Source organism: Leopardus geoffroyi, chromosome D4 (assembly GCF_018350155.1).
Source record: "Leopardus geoffroyi isolate Oge1 chromosome D4, O.geoffroyi_Oge1_pat1.0, whole genome shotgun sequence".
NCBI classification, from domain to species: domain Eukaryota; kingdom Metazoa; phylum Chordata; class Mammalia; order Carnivora; family Felidae; genus Leopardus; species Leopardus geoffroyi.
This window is the reverse complement of record NC_059342.1, coordinates 61,264,467-61,280,906: the sequence shown is the minus strand read 5'-3', so window position 1 is coordinate 61,280,906 and position 16,440 is coordinate 61,264,467. Positions and strand designations below refer to the sequence as shown.

General features: G+C 46.6%; 1 protein-coding gene and 1 long non-coding RNA gene across 2 annotated transcripts in view; both read right to left on the bottom strand.

The window, feature by feature from the left end:
- The window catches only part of GALNT12 (polypeptide N-acetylgalactosaminyltransferase 12), a 37,249-nt gene extending 33,720 nt beyond the window's left edge, over positions 1-3,529 (bottom strand). Inside the window, exon 1 of the mRNA XM_045467860.1 lies at positions 3,099-3,529. Coding sequence (XP_045323816.1) covers positions 3,099-3,463 — 365 coding nt within the window. The 5' untranslated portion in view covers positions 3,464-3,529. The remainder of the gene's footprint in view (positions 1-3,098) is intronic.
- Positions 3,530-5,457: 1,928 nt separating this feature from the next.
- On the bottom strand, positions 5,458-16,431 carry LOC123592625. The gene is made up of 2 exons (XR_006709873.1): positions 15,484-16,431; positions 5,458-6,165 (listed from the first exon to the last, which is right to left on the bottom strand). It is a non-coding gene; the product is annotated as an uncharacterized LOC123592625 (long non-coding RNA).
- Positions 16,432-16,440: the final 9 nt, after the last annotated feature.

The following is a 16,440-nucleotide window of genomic DNA, read 5'->3' as shown; positions in this document are numbered from 1 at the left end:
CTACAGAAATTCTAATTAATTGTTCTGGGGAAGGTCCCTGGCATCAGTACATTTCAAAGTTCCCCAACGCCACAAATCCAGCTTCCTGGCCCCCCACTTTGGCCTGCTGCCATCTCAGAGTGAAAGTTCCACCTCCTTGCTCGGCTCAAAGGAGACCGTGTTTGTGAGTTTTGCAAACCCTGCCCTTACTATCCCACCACGTAAGGATTCCTGGTCATCCTGTTCCTTCTCCTCCTTCTCCTCCTCCTCCTCGATTCCGTGCTATAACTAACAGAAATAAAGCTGTGTTCTAATCCACTGGCACATGAATTACCAGACTCACAGAAGAGCTGGGGTCTACACCAAGTCTCAAAGACTTAGAGCCAACACTGAAGTGTCTCTAGCGGTTTGGTCTGTCCAAGAGAGCAGACGCAGTATCACGGCTTGCAGACGCCAAGAAGAACCAGGCCGGATCCCTTAGTAGTTCCCAACTCCTTGCAATGGGAACAGCTTCATCCATGTAGTGTAAAGATTTCAGTCACAACCATGTGTGAGCCTATGTACATACTCATGTTTGAATATGTTCTCGTTCACATACCCATGGGTATATTTTTCAAAATCTATTTCTATACCTGGAAAAGTCCAAAAGGATACACAGCAAAATGTTAGCAGTGGTTCTCCTGGGGTTGTAGGTTTATGGAAGATTTTTTTTTTTTTTTGGTTCCCTGTACATGCTAAAATTTCTAGAGTGAACATGTATTGCTTTTATAATTAAAATAAATAGATAAATAATTGTCTGCACCCCAAAAGGGAGGAGGGAATAAAAGATCTGGGCTCTAGGGGCGCCTGGGTGGCTCAGTCAGTTAAACATCCAGCTATTGATTTTGGCTCAGGCTATGATCTCACGGTTTGTGGGTTCGAGCCCTAGGTCCGGCTCTGTGCTGACAGTGTGGGGCCTGCTTGGGATTCCCTCTCTTCCTCTCTCTCTGACCCTCTCCCACTTGTGCCCTCTTCCTCAAAATAAATAAAAAAACTTAAAAAAAAAATCTGGGTTCTAGATAAGCTCTGCCCCAGATCTGCATGTTACCTTGGGGGCACGGCTTTGCCTCTGTTAGACAGGATGCTCACTCGGCCTCTCCCTCAGTGACATTCAAGGATCTTAACCACCCTCTGCTTATCAGTTAAAATCTCAAGGGACTCCCCCACACCCACCCTGACTCCAACTGTAAATTTATATTCTGCTATTCTGGTTTCTCAGGCTAAAACTCAAGACCCTGATTAGGTCCTCACCTTTCTATGAACTATAGTAAAAGTGAGTCTCCATCAAAGACCCTGACCTGGAGGGCAGAAGTTATGCCTCCAGGCCTCCCTGGCTGAGTCTAACACAGATCAAGCTCACCTTTCTCTCCAGCTAGACAAGAATAATCCAATAGGCCTTGCTGCAGGAATTAAAGGCAGGAGGCATTCACACTCCTTATCATGCTGGGCTTGTATTAACTTCCCAGAGTCAATGCAACAGCAGGATCTATAAGCAAATCCTGATAGGACACAGGGCAGCTCTGTCACCATGGAGACAAGGATACCATAAGCCCCACAGGTCATCCAGTGTTTGAAAGAGATTTCTCAACCTGGGACAATAAAGGAAGTTGGAACCCGGAAAAAAAAAAACAACTTTACAACCAATCCCTGCATGCCTCTTAAAAACAACCTCCTGAGGACATTGTTGGCAACAGGGAAGGGAAGAAAAACTAATAAGAATTGAGTACACAGTGTGTTCAATGTTTTATTAATTCCTAGGTGGTGTTATTTCTACGCATTCCTTATTTTGCAGATAGGGAAAGTGGGGGGAACTGCTACCAACACTAACAAAGTTCTACTCAAAAAGATTAACAGTGAAGATGCCTCAGGGGAAAGCATGAGGCTAGACACGAACAGATACCGGAAAATAGGGAAGACAGTGAAGTGTGAGTCCCTCCCAATTCTGCCAAGGTCGGGGGGGGGGGGGGTGGTAAGCAGCTCCTGGAGCAGGCACTCATGCTTTCTCTGGCCAAGGATTCACGGATCCCCAAATCCTGAAAGTAGCACAATGCCAAAGAGGCCATGAGGGTCACATCCCCCACTTTCCAGCTGTGGGGTGAGTCACTTGTCCTGACACCTGAGATCTTTGCCACACCTCCAAGGCAGGAATTCAGGGGAGCAGGAAAGGGTGGCAGGTGCCTGGTGCTCACACAGGCTGCTCCACTGGCTCCTCTTGGGACCCCCACTCTGAGCCCTCTTTTCCTCCAAGTCTTTAAGAACAGGGCTCAAGTGGGGACCTAGAAGATCCCCACCGATGCAGGAAAGGAGAGAGAAGGCCAGGAGGTCTGACCTTCTGCCAGCTTGCTCCCTTCTCACCTAGGCAGTGGGCACAACCCACCGGGCCAGCAGCTCAGGCAGGAATTAGGCCTCTGACTGCACAAGCTCGGGGCCTGCACCACCCACAGGAGTGAGCTGAGCTGCATCACAGCCAGAAGGAGCCCTTCCCACCAGCACCTCCTTCCTGCCCTCCTTTGCCTAAAGCTCAGGAATCCAGCTCCCAATGAGAGGGAAGCTTCAGACTTGGCCTTCCAGTGACCTTTCACCTCTCCTGCTGGGGCGCCCTCCCCTCCTGGTTCATTCATGGGCCTGACACACACTGATAAGTGAATGGGGAGACGATCTCGAACCCTAGGAGTCCTTAGTTTCACCAAGGAAGGGACATGCAGGCAGGGCTGGACTGGGGTGGGGGGGGAAGGTGCTGTGAAACCAGGAAGAGCACCCGAAGGGGGTCTCACACCTGTCTGCTTAGCCCTGACCCTCCCCCACTTTTTCAGAGCCGAATGACAGACCTTCTTAGGGAGGAGAGAGCGCCCAGTAAGAGATTCGTCAATTTCTGAGATTATTCTATTTTCTTTTTTTAAAACTTTCTTGCGTCGCCCCAACCCAGATGACCCCTTCCACTGCCCACTTTCCGAGAAAGAATAAGACGCGCGATCCCCAGGTATTTCGACACCCCATTTCCACCCCGCCACTTCACAGATGCCTAAACTGAGGCCCGGGGACTCCGCGGGCAGTGTTCCCCCCGCCACCTGCGGACTCACAGCGGGTTCCAGCGCTCGGGCAGGCGGCGGTGCAGCGAGATGCGGTCGCTAAGGTAGATGTTGATCTGGTGCACCCGCACGCTCTCCTCTTGCAGCCGCAGCTCCTCGCCCTGCAGCTGCAGCCGCACCGCCTCGCCCCGCGCGCCCAGAGCGTCGCTGGGCACCGGCGGCCGCGGCAGGACCGGGTCGCGCCGTCCCGGGCGTGGGGTGCGCGGGGGTCCGGGTTCGGCCGCCCTGGCCCCGCGCCGCGCCCGTAGCACGGAGCCCAGCCCGGCCAGCGCCAGCAGCGCCAGCAGCGCCAGCAGCGCCTTCCGGCCGCGCCGCAGCCCCAGCGGGCAGCGCCTCCGCGCTGCGCGCCCCCACATGCGCCCGCCAGCTGGGGCCAGCGCTCCGCTCGCCGGGAGCGGCGGCGCAGACCCGGACCCGGATCCCGGAACCGCGGCGCCGCGCCGCCCCGCCCCCGGCCCGCCCCACCTGCGCGCCGCCCCCTTTCAGCCCAGCCCGCGCCGTGGAGGGTGGCTGGTCTTCACTCTGTCCCCCCGCGGACAGGCCGAGACTCGCACCACCTTCCTCGTTGGGCTGTAAGCATGTAAGGTGACGGTCGTAAAACCCTCAGCTCAGCGCCTAGCACTTCATAAGCGCTCAGTAAATGTTGGCTGAATGCACTCTGCAGGGTGCTACGAAATTTACTGCCCTTATCTCATCTGGCCCTTATGCAGTCCAATCACAGGGGTAGTAGGATTATCAACTCCATTTGACAGATGATGGGACTGAGGCACAGTGATTCTGTGTCACTGAGGCCTGCAGGCCCGACCAAAGACCATAATACTGTTTAGATTCAGTGAATAGCAAACTTTCCCCTGGTTCCCTGTTAGTCTATCTTTGTTTTATCCCTAACTTTACAAAGGCCTCCAAGAAACTGATCAAAGGAATGAACCCCCTCAGAGAAACACATGCATAGGCACCCATAATATGATCGCACACATCCCAGGTCATGTGTTCCTGTTAAATACCCCCTGACCTTGGCCAGAGGTTTCCTTTGAGGGGATTGAAGAAATGAAGGAGCCACTTGGGTGCTGAAAATATTTAACAGGATCAAGACTAGAGTGAGTCTTGGCTCTCTCCAAGGCAAGAAATTATAGGTTGGGCCAAAAAGAATCAGCAATCAAAAATAAAAAATACTTTTGAAAATCAAAATGAAAGCAAAAAATCCACGATGAACAAAACATCAAAATTTTAAATAAAACAGACAGAACCTGACCCTGTGTTTACACAGCTCACCTCACAGGCCTCACTCACCCTAATCCCTGCCCTGATTCATGGCTAGATTTTGGTGGTGATTACATGGAGATATATACATATATATATATATATATATATATATATATATATATGCTATATATATATGCTATATATATGCTATATATATATATGCTATATATATGCTATATATATATGCAATATATATATGCAATATATATATGCCACATATATATGCTATATATATATATGCCATATATATATGCCATATATATATGCCAAAGTCATCTGGGCACGTGGGTGGCTCAGTCCTTTGAGCCTCTGACTCTTGATTTAGGCTTAGGTCATGATCCCAGAGGCGTGGGATGGAGCCCTGGGCTCCACACTAAGCGTGGAGTCTGCTCGAGGTTCTCTCTCTCTCCCTCCTCTGCCCCTCTCCCCAGCTTGTGCTCTAAAATAAAAAATTTATTACAAAAGTCATAAATATGCATTTGACTTATGAAAGTTCTATCTCAATTAAAAACATAAAAAATAAATAAAAAGAACTAAGAGGAATAAAAAATAGGAATACCCCTGGCCTCCAGTACAAATGCTGAAATGCAAGGCCTGTCTCCATGCCACTGAGGGAGAGGGCCTTCACCATTCCACACCTTTGTAAATTTTTTTTTAATATTTATTTATTTTTGACAGAGAGAGAGAGAGAGAGAGAGACAGAGCGTGAGTGGGGGAGGGGCAGAGAGAGAGGGAGACACAGGAATCTGAAGCAGGCTCCAGGCTCCGAGCTGTCAGCACAGAGCCCAACACGGGGCTCGAACTCAGACCGCGAGATCATGACCTGAGCCGAAGTTGGAGGCTCAACCGACTGAGCCACCCAGGCACTCCACCATCCCACACCTTTGTAACACATGCTGTTCTCCCAGCTTGAAATGCCCTTCCCCACCTGGCAAACTCCTATCTACATTTCAAGGCCCTGCCAAAAGCCACATTTTCTGTGAAGCCTCCAGCAACTCCACAGCCTTTTAGACAAATGCGTTTCATGATTGCATCACCCTTTTGTTATTAGCCAGGGTTCCACCAGAGAAACAGAACCAGGAGGGGATATAGTAAGAGATTTATTGCAAGGAATTGGCTTATACAACTGCAGGGGCTGGTTAAGCAAGTCCCAAATCTGTAGGGCAGGCCATCAGGAGGGAAGGTTGAAACTCTCCGACATGAGCTGAAGCTGCAGTCCACAGGCAGAATTTCTTCTTTTGCAAGGCAACCTCAGTTCTGCTCTTAAAGCCTTTCAACTGATTGAATCAGGCCCACCTACATAATCTCCATTAGTAAAGTCAACTGATTGTAGACGTTAATTATATTTACAAAATATTTTCATGGCAACTTCTAAGTTAGTGTTTGAGTGAATAACTTGGGATTAAAACCCAACTAAGCTGACACATCAAATTGACCATCTCTATTAGTTTCCTAGGGCTGCCATAACAAAGTACCACAATCTGGGTGGCTGAAAACAACAGAAATGTATTCCCTCTCCATTCTGGAGGCTAGAAGCCCAAAATCAATTAGTCCTATCAGCAAGGCCGTGCTTTCTCTGAACGCTCTAGGGGAGAACCCATTCCATACATTTCTCTTAGTTTCTGGTGTTGCTTGAAATCCTTGGCATTGCTTGGCTGATCGATGCATTGCTTCAACCTCTGCCTCCACTGTCATTCTTCTGATGTGTGTCTGTCTCTGTCTCTTCTACTCTTCTTCTAAGGGCACCAGTCACATCAGATCTGGGCTCACTCTGATGACCTCATCTTGATTATGTCTGTCAAGACCAAATAAGGTCATATTCATAGGTACCAAGGATTAGGACTTCAACGTATCTTGTTGAGGGACTCGATTCAATCTGTTAACACCCTCATACTTTGTTACAATGCTTAGTACATTGGGTCGTGTTTAATTTACCCCTAGCCTTGTAACAAAAATAATGTAAGGGACTTAGAGTATGAGCTGTGGTCACTTCATGATCGCAGAACTTGGCATAGAGTCAGACACACAGAAAGTGCTCAGTTAATGGCTGGCTTTGTATCTCACACTCACTTCTGTAGGCATCTCTTTGAACTTGCTGGGGAGGTATCTGATGGAAGGTATAACCTGGTTAAGTGCAGGGAGGAGTTACTCCCATAATGTGACAAACACGAATTCTTCAGGCCTTGTTCCTGGAAGGGCCTCAGTGTCCTTGAAAACTCCTAATATGGGAGTTTTCAAAAATCTGGCTCCCAGAAACCCTGGGAGACCACCCGGGAAAGGAAAAAGAGGCTGACTGAGGCTCCAGTTCTCTTCCCTAAAACCAGAGCATTGACACTTTTATCTGCCGAATGCTTTGAGCTGCCTTCTAAGACTACAGCACCCTCCTCCCTAATTACCAGACGAACTGGTAACAACACCAAAGAAAGTGTGTTGTCCAAGCCCACAGAAGGTCAGTGGCAGAACAGGAAATAAAATGGACTAAAAAGGTGTGGCAGAAACCTATGGATGTCTGCCAATATGCATTCTCCTCTCCTTTCTGAACAATGAAACCCCTGAGTCGTTTGCTTGTTTCTCTGGGCCCATGGTCTTCCAAAATAAAGACTAGAATTCCCAGCCTCCTTTGCAGCCAGGCATGGCCATATGACTGAGAGTGTAGCCAATGGGCGATAAGTGGTATCGTCAGATAGCGCTTCTGAGTAATCTCCCTAAATGAAACTCCCTTACCCTTGCTTCTTCCTGCTCGCTGGATTGTGGCTATGAAGACCAGAGCTCAAGCAACCACCGTGAGTCATGTGGTAAAACCACTCAGAGTGGTTAAACAACATGGCAGAAGGAACCCTAACACTGTGAACACTGAACCAGTCCTGACAACCTCCTTCCAGGCTTTGCTTATGTGAGGGAGAAATCAACTTCTATATTGTTTATGCCACTGTTTCTGTGTGTGTGTGTGTGTGTGTGTGTGTGTGTGTGTGTGTGTGTGTGTGTTGTCCTATGCAGCCAAATCTAATCCTGAGTGATAACAGAATTAATTGCACAAGAATTCCTCCCACATCTGGCTCTGATAGTGTGGTGGTTTTAAAACAAGGCTGCAAATTATTCAACACTCCCTTGCCTTGAATCAGGGCAGACTTGTAACTGCTTCAACTATTAGATTATAGTAGAAGCGAAGCTCCTTGACTTCACTGGCTAGGAGCGAGAAGCCAGCTGTGAAGCTTCCACCTTGTTCATAGGATCACTGTTCATGCAGCTTGAGCTGCCAGGGAAGAAATCCCTATCTTGGTGTTGTCATGCTGGAGAAGCCCCAGGTGGACAATCTAGCCAACAGTGCCGGCTGCACCCAAACTTCCGCTGGCCCAGACAGCCCAGGCATAAGGCAGGTGAGTGAAGAAGCCATCTTGGAAGTGGTTCCAGGATGCTAACCATTCAGGTCACTTCATCTGTGGCCCCAGATGTCACGGAATGGAGAAGAGAGGTGCCCTTTTCAAATTCTTGACCCACAGAATCCAGGAGCATGATAAGATGGTTGTTGTTTCACACCATTAAGTTTGGGGATGGTTTGTTACTCAGCGATAGATAACTAGAACAAATGGATGGTTTTAGCCAAGTTTTTTAATTCAGGAAACATTTACTGAGCATTGACTATAGTGCCAGGCACCCCGCTAGAGTCCAGGCACACTGTAACGACCAAGTGTCAAAGAGAAACAAAACTAGACACTACTTAAAGCGGTAATGACAGATTTTAAGCAGTAGCATGTTATCCCAATAGGGAAGAGGGCCCAGCATGAATGGATTCAACTTTGATTTGCACAGAATGACTGGGCATTTTAAATAGGGTCAGGGAAGTGAAAAATTACAAAGGAGTAATCAGCATAAATGCTGATAATGCCAGCTGTGTCTGTGGCTGGCAAGTATCAAAGTTAGGATTCTATTCTCACACAGAGACAGAGGCCCTATCCTTCCTGATTACATTGTAAAGGAATGGCTTTCAGTCCTTGAGAAAGACACTCTTGAATTGTAGGAGATACACATACATCTCACAGGGACAGAGAAAGGATTTATAACTGCAAGCCCTTCTTAGTAAGTTCTCTAAGAAAGGGTGGTCAGGGACTGACAGGTATCAGCTATGACAAATAGTAAATTCTTTGGACAGCCTTGAGTTTTCTGAGGCAGACACTTAAGCAGGGGGGTGCTAGGGTCATCTTGAGAGTGCAGCCTTGAGCTGTTAAAAACTCTGTTAAGGTTTAAATTTTTAATATGAAGGGAGGTAGATGTATAAAATTATCTGTCTTCAGTCCGTCACCTTCATAGGCCAAAGTTAAGGCTTGGTTGAGAAGTGGGCTCAGAGGAGCCTGGCTAGGGTTTGATCAAGGAGAAACTCTTTGTCACAAGGCATAGTTTCAACATCATGGTGCTTAGAGTGCAATGGAATAGAGTGCAAATATTAAAAAGGTATCTTATGGGGTGCCTGGGTGGCTCAGTCGGTTAAGCGTCCGACTTTGGCTCAGGTCATGATCTCACAGTTCGTGGGTTTGAGCCCCATGCAAGGCTCTGTGCTGACAGCTCAGAGCCTGGAGCCTGCTTCGGAGTCTGTGTCTCCTCCTCTCTCTGCTCCTCTCATGTTCATGCTCTGTCTCTCTCTGTCTCTCAATAATGAATAGGCGTTAAGAAGAAAAAAATTAAAAATAAAAAAAATTTAAAAAACAGGTATCTTACTAGAGTTGTGGTTAACTGTTTTGAAGAATTACAGGGCGCTAAAACCTGGTTTAGTTGAGGGTTTTAGGAAGACTTCTCTGAGGAAGTAATGTTTACATGAATACCTGAATGGTAAAAGTGATATCAGAGATTTGAAACCATATTTTAGGTTAATGTGGAGCTCCCTCTGCTGGGAGGGAAATTTGGGGAAATGAATAGTTTTGTATCTCCCATAGAAGGACAGAGTGAGTAAGCTGTATTTTTTTTTTTTTTTTAACATCTGGGAAGCTGGTCCAAAGTTTTTTTTATCAAATATTCTCTATTGTCAAGGGGACCACAACCAAAAAAGTTAAGAGGCATAAATGTGGCCTGATTCTCTCATTTTAAAGATGGGGAGCCTGAGACACAGAGTACAGAAAGGGCCTCGAACAAGTTGGTGTCTCCGATACAGGTAGAATGTAACCTTCCATCCTTGTTGACTCACAGCCTCCCTGGAGGAAAGGGGCCTTCCATGAACATCTCCCCCGGGACTCCAGGAGGGGGATGGGTTTGGAGTGAACCATGCCAAGCAGCGCCCACACAAGACAACCTGCTGAAGACACCAGACTGGTGGGAGGTGACTCCACCCACAGAACAGTCTGCTGGTTGGTACTAGAAGGCAGGTGTGAGAGAAAGGCCTGGAGCTGTGCCTTTTGGCCTCTGTCTGGATGTTCAACACAATTAAGATCTGCGGTCAGATTAGAAAACAGACACAGATTACAACTCATGCTGTCTCAGATCAGTTTACCAGATTGGAATGCTTCCTGATACAGGCTCAGCTGCCGAGAAAAGAAGGATGGCTCTACAAAACATGGGTTCAAGCCCCAGATAATGGTAAGGGCTGTCATTTATTGAGCATTTATATGTGCCATGAACTACTAGACTTTATTTTTCATGTATCATCTCCTTCCACTCTCATGACAACATTGCAAGGTAGACAGATGAGGAAATTTAAGGCTCAGAGAGAGGCGAGGTGATTTATTCAGAGTCAAATGACATGAAAGTGTAGAGCGACGGTCTGAGTCCAGGTGTCTTGACTCCTAATTCAGGATTTCCCACCACACAATTCACTGGCAGACTGCTGTGAGGCCAAAAGGCAGCTTAGTTTAATGTGTACGAGCACAACCTTGGAGCCCACTTGCCTGAGCTCACACCTCAGCCCCATCACGGACTGCTGGGTGGCCTTAGGCAAGTTACTTAACCTCTTGACTCAATTTGCTCATCTATAAAATGGTGATGATTATAATAGTACCTCCTAAGTGGGGTTTTTGGGAGGATTGAGTGATATAGTCCACACAGCCACCCCAGGCTCAAAGCAGGGTGGGAAGAGTTTCTGCAAGGGCAAATGGAAGGTGTCCAGCACCTTGCTACTCGAAGTGTGCTACTCAGACCAGCAGCATTGGTACCACCTGGGAGCTATCAGAAATACAACAGCCTGTTAGCAGAGATAAAGCACTAGGAATGGCCCCTGCCCAGAGTAAGCCCTTTACAAACGTTACTGATGATGCACCCATAGAGAGCAAACCCAGCTGGGACCTTAATTCTTTTTGCACCACTTCCCAAATTGAGTACCTTGTTCTTTCCTTGGGTTTGTTGTTTGTTTGGGGAGCTTATTTGTTCTTTGACCACACCATTTCGTTTCATCAGCTGTTCAACCACAAACAGATCTCTCTAGAAGGCACTTTCAATTTGTTGTATTAACTCCCTTCATAGGGGTCATTACACCCCTTTGAGAGTTTAACTTGGTGTATGGTAGATGTGGAATTTCAAACATTAGTGGAAAAAAGATGGCTGACTCAGTCAATGACTGAGGCAACTTGATAGCTATTCGGAAAATAATAAAGTTGAATCCCAAACTCACACCTTATACCAAAATAAATGCCAAATGATGTAAAGATGTAAAAGTAAAAATTAATAATAAAAATCCAGCAATAATAGTATTGGATGAAAGAGCCAAGAGACCATTATAGAAAAGATTTATAAAGTTGACCACATAAAAATTTTTAATATTCAGTAAAGTCCAAAATAATATAAACTCAAAAGTCAAAAGACAAATCAGAAAGAGATATTTGCAGATGACATTTACCCGGTATGTGAATCAACAGGGAAATAAAAGAACAGAAATGAAAATGGCTGAAAGATTTGAATAGACCATTCCCCCAATAAAGAAATACAAATGATCTATAAACATATCAAAATGTGTTCCATTTCTCTATTTAAAATGCATGCAAATTAAACTTACTCTGAATTATTTTTTCACCTCTCAGATTAGCAAAGATTTAAAAGGTTATTAATTCCAGCATTGGCAAGGATGTGAATAAACAGGTACTATTATCCACTATTGGTAAGAATGCAAACTGGCATAACCTTTTGGAAAGCAATTAGGCAACATTTATTAGAAATATTAATTCTCATATTCTTTTGATTCTTCAATGTCACATCAACAGAAATAGATTCACAAGTCCTCAAGAGATGTGCTAAGAAAAGGAAGCCTACTGCAATATTGTGTATAAAAGCAGAAAGTTGTTAATAACCTAAATGTCCACTAATAGGAGATTATAAAGTATTGTACATTCATACACTAACATACCACAGTATCATTAACAAGAGTGACACTAATTCTAGGTGTTTAACATACAAATGTGCTTAAGATGCATCATTAAGTCAAGAAAAGCAAGTTATAGAGCTATATAGACAGTATAATCCTATTTTGGTAAAATTTGTTAACATACACAAAGAAAAAAACTCTTAAGAAAATATCCACCAAACTATTAACTATTATATTTATTTCTGGTGAGTGAGATTCTGTGGGCCTTTACCTTTCACTCAATTTATTCATGTTTTTCAACAGATACTTATTGATTACCTACCACCTACCTATCATTGATCTTAAAGGAACTCACATTCTATGTTTGCACAACACTGGAATTCTTTTCAACAAACATTATTATCATATTAGGGAAAACAGGTTAGACATTTAAAACAGTACGTTTTATTTTTTTTAATGTTTATTTATTTGAGAGAGAGAGAGAGACAGAAAGAGAGGACGAGTGAGAATGGGGCACAGGCAGAGAGAGAATCCCAACCAGGCTCTGCACTGTCAGCGCAGAACCCGATGTGGGAATCAAACTCACAAACCGTGAGATCATGATCTGAGCCAAAGTTGGACACTTAACCAACTGAGCCACCCAGGCCCCAATAAGTACCCTCCAGAGATGATTTTACTTGCTGGCCCTCTTTACCTCCTTTCTAATCTACTGCACCAGTGTCTGGAATCCAATCCCCCTGCTCCCTCTTTCCACTCTGTGCCCTCTCTTTTCCTTCCACTACCAGGATATCCCCCAGTCTTTCTGCTCAACTTGGGGCCAAGCTCTCCCATGAAGCTGTCAGTGATACACCCAGACTGTGATACCTTCCTCTGAACTGACAATGAAGCTCATAGACCACCCTCTCTGCAATCATGTGGGATCCCCTAGGAGCCAGGGGCCGGCCCTATCATCTATAACATGCCATCATACACCTAATGCCGGGCACACAGAAGGCGCTCAATAATGTTGGCTGGATGAGGTCTGTGTTGGTGATAGAGCTACGCTGCTCAGATCATCCTTCCAGAGAACCTTGCTCTGATCCCTGGGAGGATGACTGTCGGGACCACAGCAGCAGGCTTGAACGTCTGGCTAACAGTTGGGTTTAGCACGAGAGGACAGAAGAAGGGTGAGGTCAGAGGATTTTATTCCTCAGGGGATTGCTCCCTACTAGGCTGGCCCTGTCCCTCTACCAATGGTCCTAACTCCTATCAACTAGATCTCTCCATTTTCTCTCTTGCAGAATTCCAGTGACTGCTCTCTCCCTTCCCCCTTCAGGCCTGGGGTGACAATGGCTCCCTGTTGTTACCAGCTCTGGAGTACTGCACCAGCTCTTGTGGCTCTTAGTAAACCCTGCCCAGAGTTCTATAATTAGCCCTTTAGTAAATGTTCCTCATTTCTTCAGCCAAGTGTGCCATCTGTCTCCTGCTGGGCCCCTGACTGCTATAACCACTGTTCCACACAAGATTTTTTTTTATAATAGCAGAACACTGGAAACAAGCTAATTGCGAATCATTAAAAACTGATTAAATAAATTATGGCACATCTGCTTAATGGTGTTACATGCTACCACTAAAAAGGATTCAGGAGATCTAGTCAAGCATTTGTTAAAATTTTTAAAAGCAAGATTCGGAATAGCCTGCACTGTATGAACTCATTCATTCAAAACGTAAAATCTACATTTGTTAAGGCTGGGATTGCAGGTGAGGACACCCCTGCTCAAAACAAACCTAACAAAAGCATGAAGGGGGGCGGTGAGGATTTTCTGACCCCATCTCTTTCTATCACTCATCTCTGCTTTCCTGTGTGGTATCTTCACGCTTAGGCAGGTGGTCTTCAAGTGGTGGCGGAGAAAGTACCTGTTCGGCTCACAACATCTGGACATCCTGACAGCTGACCACCTCAGCACAGAGGGCCTTGTTCCCAACTGCTTTAGCAAAAAATCCTGGGCCAAAGCAATCAGGACAGACTTGGACTTATGCTAACCACTGAATCATACATACTGAGAGTGGAGAGGGAGGATCCCTAAGAAAAAGGGGGCATTTCTTCCCGGAGTAGGAGACACAGAGCAGGTGTAAGCAGCAGGGATTCGCTTAGAGGGAATATTTGTAGTTGGTATTTGTTATGTTTTTTGGCTTCCCAGTATCTAAACCCCCCTCCCTATTCTGGAGAGTCTCCTACCTTCTAGAGCACGTATACTGGAGCCTACCCCCTGCTATACATACTGAAAGTGCCAGAAAGGCACTTTCCCAGCCTCCCTTTTTGCCAGGCAAAACCTGTGACCCAGGCTGAGCCATTTACATGCTCTCATCTCAGGCTTTGGCTCTCAAGCTGGTAATACAAAAAGGGGCCTGTGTCAGGGCCCCCGGGTGGCTCAGTTGGTTGAGCGTCTGACTCGATTTTACCTCAAGTCATGATCTCACGGTTTGTGGGATCGAGCCCCAAGCTGTCAGCACAGAGTGTGCCTGGGATTCTCTCTCTCTCTCTCTCTCTCAAAATAAATAAACAAAAAACTTAAAAAAAAAAAAAAAAAAAGGCCTGTTTAGACTCCATCCTGGTATAGGGTGCAGCCATGGAATGATCTGGGGCATTGTTCTTGGTTATCGGGCCTCCAAGATTGGTTTTCTGGCCCTTGTAGGATCTGTGACTACAAAAAGAACTTTGTATTAAACCCTCTTTCTACTTTCTGTCTAGAGGTTCAATTTCTACAGTTTGCAATCAAGAAGGTTGATCAATGCCTACATGTACATATTGCATGTTTGTATATGTGTGAAATATCTTTGGAAAGATAAAACAAATGTGAATATTGGTTACCTACCTATGGTAGGACCAGGACAGTGGGAGAAGAGGGAAAGGGGCTTTTACTTTCATGTCCTCTTGTACTGTTGGCATTTATTTTTTATCACGCATATTATTTTTATAATGAAACAACTAGTTAGTAAAAAGGTACCCGGATAAATAGGATAAGAAAAGGGTACAATTTTTCAGGATTTCCACAGAAACAAATGTCTTCACCAGACCTTCAAAAGGAAGTTATCCTCACCTCTGTTGTGAATGGGGCCAAATCTAGAAGCGAGTGAGAGTGTACCACCTCAGACACTGGGCCTAAGTGATTAGCTCTAGCCCTGTAACTCACCTGGTCACTTTCCATGCCTCCCCATTACTCACAGAATAAATCCCAGTCTCCATCCCGGCCCTGAAGCCCATGGCAATCTGAGTCCTGTGTACTTTGGAGATCTCTCCTCATCTTTACATCGTGCTTAGAAGACTTTCTTCCAGCCCTGCTGGCCCAGATCCTAAGGGTACTACCGTCTTCTCTGATCTTCCAATGCCATGACTTTTATTCCTTCTTCAGGCCCTCATCAAGTTTTGATCTGTGTTACAAGTCTATGTACATGAGACTTAGTCCTTAACACTCATGTACTGAGCACCTACTATATGCCTGGCCGTCTTCTAGGTTTTTGGACCACAGCGCACAGTCTATGCAAACCAATTACCCCATATCCGAATGTTGATGTTATCACGATAAGCAGGCAGCAAAAGCAATTTGCAAACAGGACTGCCCTTGCTAGAACATTTTTCCCCTCTGCTTGCATCATACTCTCCCCAAATGTCAGCATGGTTCCATTTTTCAATTTCTTCAGGTCTGTGCAAGTGCCACATTCTCCTTGACACCTTCTCTACCCACCCTATTATAAAATAACATCCCATCCTCTATCCTATTTACTTGGATTTATGTTATGCTCTATGTATTGCTTTAGTAGCACTCATCACCAACAGACATACAAGTTACTTACTTGTGTATTTACAGCTTGTCTTTTTCCACTGTCAGCTCGAGAGGCAGGGATTTTATTTTGTTTCCCCCAGCTTCTCCAGTACCTAGAACAGTGCAGAGTTGGCACTCCATAAATGTTTGCTGAGAACAGGAAATTGGGCTGGATGTCGGAAGAGCTGGTCCTAGCACAGCTCTCCTCCAGGACAGTCGTGTGACCTTTAGCAACACTCAACCTCCTTTAAGCTTCTGTTGTGTCCTCTGTCAATTGGAGTGGTCATCTGAGGCCTCCCCGGTGGCTGACAGGATGCTGTGAGGACCACACGTGGGTCTCGAATTTCAGGGTGCACCAGAATCAGCTGGAGGGCTTATTAAAATACAGGTGTCTGGACCCACACACAGAATTTCTGATCCGGTAGGTCTGGAGTGGGGTCAGGGAATTTGCGTTTGTGACAACGTCCCAGATGGTGCAGATTTAAGAATCACTGATGAAAACAGATGAGGGACAGGAGGCGCTGGTAGCCTTAACTCCCAGGTAAGGACCCGCTCTCAAGGCCCCGCAGGACGTTTAGAGCGGTGCAGCAGGCACAGAATGGATCCATCCGCCCCTCGCTCCAGCCAACAACTCTTCAGGAAGCGGCCGTGTAGCACCAGGCGCTGGTGGAGTAGGGGGCGGCGGCGCGCCACAGGCCGGCCCCAAGCGGCGGCGGACCTAGACCCCGTGGTTCCGAGCTCGCACCAGGAGTGGTCTGCAGCAGCCGCTCCGACCTCCGCACGGGGCAGGAAGTCCCCCGAGCCTCCGGAGAGGGCCGCCACTGGGCGCCGCACGGGCAGGGGCGGCCCCGGGAGTCGGGGCGCGGACGCTGCTCTGAGGTCCGGGAACTCGCCGTCCTTCCCGGCGCGGCGAGGACGCGCGGCCGGGACTCCGGCGCGCGCCCGGCACACAGTAGGCGCGCGGCCCCGCCCCCCGGCGCGCGCCCGG